Below are 9,536 nucleotides of genomic sequence, written 5' to 3'. Positions count from 1 at the left end.
AATTGTCTTTGATGGAGTTCTGTATACATATTGGCAAGGAATTCCCCACTTTGAGCCAAAAGGCATTGAAGTTACTGATTCCTTTCGCAACAACTTACTTATGCGAGACAGGCTTTTCTGCTTTGGCAGCTATAAAGTCAAAGTATCGTTCAAGGCTAAATATCGCTAAAGAAATTAGAGTGGCCATTTCTGATATTACACCACGTTTTGATAAACTTTGTTCTCAAAAGCAGTCCCATCCATCACACTGAACTTTGGCATTTAAATGTTTGATTTTCTTTGCAGAAAAAAAAATTAAACATTTGTTAGTTAAATATCGTTTCATTTCAATACATATTTCGGTTAACTGAAAGAGTTAAAACTAATGTTTATTGTAGGCCTAATATTGTGATACTTTAATTTTGAGTAAGAAAACTGCTAAATAGTATGTAGAAAAACACAAAATAAACTGAATAAAATGTCAAACATACTATGACTTCTATTTTGATAAAAAAACAGGCTGGGGGCCTGAGAGTATTTTCTCTTGTCTGGGGGGGGCTCAGAGGTAAAAAGTTTGAGAACCACTGGGTTACGGCAAGACAGTGCAGTACATGCACTCTTGTAGCAGTACACTGGGATATAGGCATGTGGGGGCAATGAATGCTACTGGTCTGCTTATACCTGTACATTAGCCTTTATACTGACGTTGCTTTCTCAGGAGTTGCTCCCAGAAAGGAAGTATAAAGTTCTAATATCTTTGTGGTTGGTTGAAAAAACTCACTGTTTCAGTATTGATTAAATATTATTTCATCAGCTGATTCAAGAATTTCGTTCATAAGAGTATTAATGTTTGTGTTTATTGTGTGGTCATGATGTATGGGGGCTATTCAGAAAGTAACCTCCCCGGTGAGCCGTCAACAAAACAAGCAATGACAAAAAAAAAAAATACATACATAACTGAAGCTACTTTTCAACACAGTCACTGCCAGAATTGAGGCATTTGTATCAAGGAATAAGTTTTTGTATGGGTTTGTCAAAGAAATCTGCTGTTTGTGAGCTCAGCCACGTTTTGTATTGCAGTTAAATTGCAATCAGAATCACTGTCACTGAAACAAAATTGCCTCTATTAAGACCGAACAGAATTCAATCAAATACGTCCCTATGTTCCATTTAACAAGGCCATACGTACTGATACAAAGAGAAGATCAAAACTACATTTTTAAAGACAAGATTTTTAATCTCATGTACTGCTATAGACAGTATTCTCTGCCTAAACTGTTTGTATGATGACAACGAAAGATATAACACTGTTTTGAACTATTTGAGGAAATATAAATTAGCCAGTATCAAATTCAGTATTTTTCAAGAAATGCTAGAACAAGTTTAAGCTGAGTACCTCACATCAACACTAGTTACTGCACAGTTCACTGATAGTCTCTTTATTCAGTAGAACAGTATAGTTTAAATATTGTAGTGTGTAGAGTCATTACTGGGTAATGACCTCAAAAAACAACAAAACAACATCTTTCAGTACACAATGATGGCAAGATAAGCAAATATACCAGAGCCATTACTGGGTAACATATTTGCAAACAAACCATGTTCCCACAGAAACGATTTGAGCAACAACAGAAAAGCTGTGTTTTCTGTTGGTCCAAGCAATGATGTTATAACCAAGACACATTTAGAAGTTAGTTCAGTTGGATGAGTGCCGCCCTTTAGAGACAACTTCAGCACGGAGGCAGAGGAATAGCCATTGTTGGAGCTGTTACCAGGCAACTACTAGTGAAGACACTGCCAGCACTATAATTAAGTGTACCCATGTGTCATGTGTTAAAGTGGTCAATAAATGGAATCTCAAATCCAAAACCCGGTCGAGAGTCACTCAAAATCGTGACAATATATTCATAGTTGTAAAACATGCCTAACCCAGTGATATATATCATGAAGACACCTTCTCTTACACAGTCTGTTTAGCTGCGTCTTCCAAACGAGAATAAATTTCCAAACACTTTCAGACTTTGAATTTTGTTATTAATCAGTTTTATCTAATTTTCATAGTCCATATACGTAATTCTCGAGTGAAATTATCAGCTATGTCCCAGAACAATGCACAACAGGCAGATATGATCATATTTAACTGGTTATGAAGTTTCATTAAAATCTGGAATTAATTTCTTATGCACAGACTCCAGAAACTGCTTTACACACATCCAGTAATCTGATACTCCTTATACGTTTTGGAACACAAACGCAAATATATTACTGAAAGGTAAACTACCTCACACTGTTATTGTTTTGTATGACAATGCATCTATGACAAATTTTTCTGTACATGGATGGGGCCATATAGAGCAGTGGTGTAAACCACATTGTTTCTTTCACTCCATGCTGACGTACAAGACCTACATTGTTGCAATCTGAGACAAGGGACCTACTATCTATCAACATTCACCACTCAACTCCTTGAGTGCTTTTCACTAGAATTGGTTGCCAAGTGCAGGGATGCTCTTTGTGACTGACCAATCACCACAAAGCAGCAGTTCAGGCTGTTCCAAAGCCATACAATGGAAGCATCAGCAGCACAAAAGCACTGCCACAAGCTCTCACCTGTTCCTTGTGTAATGCTGAAACTTTGATTACTGACGGAGTAGACAGGCATGGATTCATCACATTACAAGTAATTTCTGTTGAGTCAAAATTCACTGTGTGCAAATATATTTAACAAAAGAATAAGCATTCACTGAAAACCAGTGTTTAACAATACTTCATTTGGCACTACTGATGCTCTGTGTCACCTTACTTCCTTCCAACCACAGTACATGTCATCGGTGCATGCCTCACCTGCCAATTCCAGTGAAACACAGCATGCCACATACCAAAGAGCTAGGCTTCTGGTATTCACATTAAATTGACACAGCTGTTGCTTGGTGTTAATACAGTGCGTTCAACTGTTGAGGAAACCAGGGAAGCAGCATGGGTTGGATACAATATTTCTCACAGGTTGCTGCTGTAACTGTTGATAGCAGAACGTGTGCACTCTTGCTAGCGTAGAACGGATGGATCGTTTCTCCATGACTACTGTTCCCTTCCCTGCTAGCGAGATTGCAGTTGTGTCGCAGACTCCCTCACATCAGTTTCTGTATATGCACACATTTATAGGAATACTGTAAAAAGATAACACAAACTTACCATGCTTTATAAGAGGTGTTGGAAGTGACCCCCTTCTGCTTGCAAACATGCCACAAGTTGGTCCATGGCAATTGACCTAATCATGCGTGTTATTTCATTTTGCAGAGCTTCAGTGCTGCGAGGGTTATTCTTGTACTTTTCCCTTTAGGTTCCCCCAAAGATAAAAATCACAAAATATGAGATCTGGTGATCTGGGAGGTCACAGTCCCCTGCTGATTACTTTGTCTTCAAACACTTCCCGTACTGTCTTTCTTCAGCAGTCAGCTGATTGAAGAATGGATTCAGTATATAATTAATGAAGCAGTCAGAGTTCATGGTTTCATGGAAAAATAAGGGGCCAATGATTCAGTGCAGACTTACAGCACACCACACCCTCACCTTTTTACTATGTAATGGCACTTGCTGTACAGCATGAGGATTTTACACGTGTAATTAGTTCAATTGCCGTGGACAAACTTCAGAAAGGGTTTTATAATTTATTTATGCAATGCAAGGTATGTTTGCAAGCAGAAGGGAGTCACTTCCAACACCTGTTATAAAGCACAGCAAATTTGTTATCTTTTTACAATACTCCCATAAATGTGTGCATGTACAGAAACTACTAGTTAATGCTCCCTAGTACGTACCAAACGCTACCTTACACAATGATCTAAGCATACCATATGTGACAGAAGTCATCAGAATTTATGCAGAGAAACACAAAAACCGGACCACCCAAAACAACAACCAACCAATAAGAAACCTCTTCAACCAACCAGCAATAGAAAGAAGACTAAATAGAATGTGGCTAGAGGATCTCATTAGATAAGCACCAGAGAATCATTGGAGGATGATACCTGCTTCAATATTACACACACCCATCCCTTTTACTGATTACTCTATTTATGTATATTGAGTAGATTGTAAAATAACAAAAAATGTACAGAAACTGATGTGAGGGAATCAGCAACATGACTGCGCTCTCGCTAGCGGGGAAAAAGCACAATAGTTGCGGCAAAATGATCCATCCACTCTATGCTCATGAGAGTGTGCGTGTTTATCAGAGCTGATGACTCATTCCGCTATCGGCAGTTACAGCAGCAATCTGTGAGAAATGTTGTATCCAACTAACGCTGATCCCCCGGTTTCCTCAATGACTGAACGTCCTGTATTTCTGTCAATAGATTGCATCAAATGTGATAGACTGTTTAGAGGAAGAGACAAACTTTGAAATGACCTATACCTGCTGCTGTTTCAAGGTCATTTCATGTAAGTATTGGAGGTATTTCTGTGCCACTACCTTTGCCCCCAAAGTAGGCATTGTTAGCAGGTAGTTCTATGATGGGGCTTGGCAGTAAACTCCACATGTAGCAGGTATCCATGTCAGAATGTATAGTGTATTGCTGGCATTCCTGCTGTGTTGAACAGACTCTTGAACTCAGGTCATGAGTGCACAACTCTGCTGCATCATGTGTAAAATCATGCAGTTTGCTTTCTGTTGGATCACTGCACCATGTTGGTATACGCACTCCTGCCAGTCACACTAAACAAAACTCCTGCATTCATCAATGTTAATGTTCTTCCCAACCCTCTCTCTCCAGTAGTTTGTCAGCAATAAATGTTGCTCTTCAAATGAACAATTATGGGACATCATATTATCAGGTTGCCTTTAAACCATTACCACTAACCCTAACAGAGGATGAGAAATACTATGGGAAGAACAATAAACAAGCAAGCAGAGCTGCATGCCTTTGTTGGGCAAGACTGGAATGGGGGGCAACACTAAAAATGGTGTTTGGTATTTGTTCAGGTAACACCAGGTTCATAACTTCAACTTTAACATCTGGGTTGGGGCATACCTTAGCTGTCTGAGTCAATGTCTGTGTACGGGTGTCAATAATATAGCCACGTTTACCGGGTCCTAGAACAGAGTTGATGAGTCTCTCGTCTTCCTTGCAGCGTTTGGAACTGGGACCTGTCATGGGCTGGCTGCTTCTCATCAGGACACAGTATCCTGGATCACAAGTTCAATATTTACATTGATGCTATGTAGTTCAGGTACTGATGGCATTATAAAATAGTCCACAGTACACAGCTGGAACAATATCCTGAAGCAGGCTGTACACGCTTCCTTTCACATCCTTTCTAATTCACTGTTCATCAATCATCTCGTCATTTGGCACCACACAATCAGCTACTGACCCTTCTTCACTTTGTAGTACATGCAATTAATGTGTTCTGACTTTACATCTTCAATATCATGATCTTCACCTCAGAACAAATCCTCCCCCACCTTCTTCTGGGTCATTCTATTTCTCTATATTCCACATGTTTAACCTGTAGAATGCTTTGAGATACCCTATTATGCTCTACAGGTGTTGGCATTCCCGGCTTTCTGCTGTAGAATCTGTTTCAGTATTCTTTCATCTGTCATTCTAACCAAATGGTATATCCAGTTTCATCTGTATTCATCCTTTTGTCTCTGCTGATTGAAATTTCAAATATTTTCTGATATCTTCATTCTTAATACAGTCTAGTCTAGTGCAGCCTTTGATTGTTCTCAAGTATCTCATTGCTATTGAGTGTATTCTACTTATGACCCTTGCTTTATTTGCCCAGAATTCAATTCCACATAGCAAAGCTGATGGTGCTACTGCCTACTAGATCTGTACAGTGCAATAAATACATCAGCAACAATGAGTCAGCAGCCCAGATGCAGATCTGGCCCCAGAGCACTATTTCCAGTGACTGTTTGTAGGTTATTCAACAATACTGTGTTAACCAAATGTGATAGATGAATGGGTGGTACTCCTACTTCATATTCAGGAGGCCTTTCACTTTCACTTTCACTTTATTTTAAATTCCATAGATCCTTTTCAAGTCACACATGCCATAGGATATAGAACATGTCAAAATACATAAACACATACATAAAAACAATGAACCCATCAGCATGCAATACAGTCACAATACAAAATTTGTACATAAAATATTCAAATATGATCAAATTTATGCAGATATATGATTATCATTGTCACCATCATAAATTAATACAACAGACCTATTCATAATATAGAAGTTGGATGCAATTATTTCGATCACATAACTACAAATACTTAATTTAACAGTCCAAATATAGTACATTTCATCAGGATTTAAAAATTAGAATATACAATAAAAATTCAGTATATGCAATCAGTCATTTCTTAGCAAGAACCTTAAAATTTGAAAACTATTTATTAACATATTCCTCTAAAGGATAAAAGGAAATTAGCTGTGAGTAAACCATTCATGGCCATCTTAATTGTATACAGTCATATGTTATTTAAAACAGGTGGTCTATTACAATACCATACTACCATAAAATTTTTACCCTTAAATGCCAAGCGACTAGTCAGTGGGTAATACATCATGTGTAAAATCAACCTAACAAACAATTCAAGAGAATATCTGGATTACAAACCTTTGTTTTCCTTATATTGAAAGTATTCGTTTATAGAGTAAAAAGAATGACAACATAAAACCTCTTTAATGTAAATTTAAAGCTTTTCCCATCATTGACCAAAATCTTTATTTATCATGGAAGATGACTGAACACTTTAATACCTGTTATATAGGCGCTTTACTGAATTTTGAAGCATTCACACTAGGTACATGTAAATTACTTTGGGATCTAGTTGTATATTCATGAATCTCGTTATTAAAATTAAATAAATGTTTATTATTAATTATGTATAAAAGTAGTGAGTATATATAATGAGAATATAACGTCATGATTTCCAATTTCTTGAAAATATCCCTATAAGAATCTCTAGGTTTAGTGTTCCTTACAATTCTAATGATTTTCTTTTGCAAGATAAACACTTTCCTGGCATGTGAGGAGCCACCCCAGGAGATCATACCGTAACTCATGATGAAGTGTACGTAAGCAAAGTAGATTGGCCTTAACATTGCAAATGATACAATATGTTTTATATTTCACAATGCATAGCATGCAGAGGATAATCTACTGATCACTAGGTCAATATGCTGTTTCCAAGATAATACATCATCAATTGAGCCCCAGGCTCAAATCCTGGCCTGGAGTTCAGCTATTCTAAGTAATGATTGTCATGGTTTTTCCCAGTCCATTCATGGAAATCTCAGATAGTATCTACCTCAAATTAGCCCATGACCAACACCATAACACAGAATGACAGTGATGTGTAACTTGGTGAACAATGTAGCAGGTGTTCAGCATGCAAAGGGGGCCACTGAGGAAGATGAAAGAGATGAATACAGCATGGTGTAGAGGGTACACAAAAATGGTAGATAGCAAAAATGAAGGAAAGGAAAACCTGAGAGCCTCATCAGGATGTGGACTGATCTGCCTTCATGGGTTATCTTTCACAGCATAGAAATAGAATTGTGAGAAGAATAGCCCTTTCCAAGTCATTTGGCTTGCTCTTTGCTTGGCTTATTATTCAATACCAAAGAGCAGGGCATGATGTTCCTCCAAAATGACAGTAATGTAACATACCTACATGAGTGCTGTTCAAATGAAACCTGTTCACAGATGGAAATAAATGACAGCTCATTGGTCCTGTCTGGAAGGATTCCACAACTGGAATGCTTGTATTTAGCAATGTCATGCAGTTCCTGTTTGGTCTGATACACCCATACTGGTACACAGCACATGGTCGACAGCTGGCATATCTTCAATAGCAGTACTGCAAACAGATTTCTTTCGTACAACCCTCACATAATTTAAAATAATATTCTATTATGCAATTATGTATAAAGTCAATATGCAACATACAATGAAGTCTTTATTGATGTAGCTGATCCTCCATTCATCTGCCTTACTTGTCACCAATTGTGAATATTCTGTCTCGGGGCAGAATTATGTCCAACCATCCTCCAAAATAGGGAACATAGGGCGATAGAAGAAGGGGTACAGTTTTGTAGGTTCATCTGGAAAAAAAGATATCATTCAAGATGTATATGTACATCACAAACATTGGTCAGCATGTTCTGATAAAACATTTAAAATCCATACACTTTATGGCAGAAATATTGTACAATCATCCATTTACTAGGTGCCAAAATGACAAATCGCTGCCAGTCACAACAGTCAAGGTACTGATGAGAACCATGTCACCTAACCAGTCCACTGCAAGATGATATAAAGAAGCATGGCAAATGACTCTTCGTTCTGGTCAATAACTGAGCCCACTCATAGTTACTCTGCTACCTTGGTGTTACAAAGAACTAGAAAGAGGACATTTGAAGGATATTTCATAAGAAGACAATGAAGTTGAAAAGTAACAAAGAAACGAAGGGGAGTGGAACAGCTGAACATAAAATCCCCATAAATGCTTGTAGACAGTTACAAATAAGAACAAGTGCCAAATGAATCCATGTTCTACCAGAACCCATGGTGTGGTCATGTTCACATGGAAAGGAAATTAAGCTTTATCATCCATGTGTCACATTGTTGTGATGGCACAGGTCCTGCAACTAATGTTGTGAAAGCAAATATGATGGTTGAGAAAGCCTAGTATCACACTATTGTGATGGAACACAAGCAGCTCCATATTGTTTTCAGTACAGAGTGAACCCCCCATTTAAAGCTTCTTTTGGGATTAAACCGACGACAATTTTACATAAAGGGAGAAATTTAACACTGAAACTATGGACTTTGGATCACTGAAACTAAAACAAAATTAAGGAAAATTTTATGTTCAAGAATGGAAATGGGGGGTCCACTGTAAATACCATATCTGCAAGTTAAAATCAGTCCACCAGCACCCTAGCAGCAGGAGAATTTAATCATAACATCCAGGATGATTTGATTAAACAACTACTGAACCACAAAGCTCCACTTTTATTTTGGGGTGAATGAACTAAGTGACTATCATATTACATTTGTTACGATTTACAGAACAAGGATAAGTGAAGCTCACCGATAGATGTGCATTTTTTAAGTTGAAGTAAAACTGTGTAACATGACTGAAGAGAACCCCGCGTATCACTGAATTCAAAACAACATTACCATGAATCTGGCGATGTGACATGCCCACAGGTGGCATGGTAGAATGTAAAAGTAATGAATGAAGTAAGAGTGAGTAATGCGTATTCCTTCTAGTGATACTGTGTTCTTACTAAGCGCAATTTTAAATGGAAAGCTACAGATAAAGAGCAAACAGTCTATGTGGCTGCTACAACACTCTTAGTACTCTGTACTGTAGTATTCTGGGTCATACCTCTGTGTAACATGGTTATGGGGGTATCAGTGTTTCAGAGAATATACTGCGTCCACCTGCCTACCCTGAAGAAGAACCAGTATGTTCCACCACATGCTAGACTACACAATGTCACAAACCAAAAGACCCACTGGTGTAGCA

The 9,536-nt window shown here is 37.9% G+C and overlaps 1 protein-coding gene across 7 annotated transcripts in view; it reads right to left on the bottom strand.

Moving 5' to 3' along the window:
• Positions 1–6,710: 6,710 nt before the first annotated feature.
• Positions 6,711–9,536, bottom strand: part of LOC111872011 (myotubularin-related protein 9-like) — a 22,336-nt gene continuing 19,510 nt past the window's right edge. For all 7 annotated transcript variants that reach the window (XM_033754477.1, XM_023865468.2, XM_023865470.2 and 4 more), the window contains one exon: positions 6,711–8,103. In XM_033754477.1, coding sequence (XP_033610368.1) covers positions 8,033–8,103 — 71 coding nt within the window. In that variant the 3' untranslated portion in view covers positions 6,711–8,032. The remainder of the gene's footprint in view (positions 8,104–9,536) is intronic.

The sequence above is a fragment of the Cryptotermes secundus genome, unplaced genomic scaffold, assembly GCF_002891405.2.
Source record: "Cryptotermes secundus unplaced genomic scaffold, Csec_1.0 scaffold77, whole genome shotgun sequence".
In the NCBI taxonomy this organism is placed as follows: domain Eukaryota; kingdom Metazoa; phylum Arthropoda; class Insecta; order Blattodea; family Kalotermitidae; genus Cryptotermes; species Cryptotermes secundus.
The sequence above is the reverse complement of the archived record's forward strand: the minus strand, read 5'-3'. Positions and strand labels throughout refer to the sequence as shown.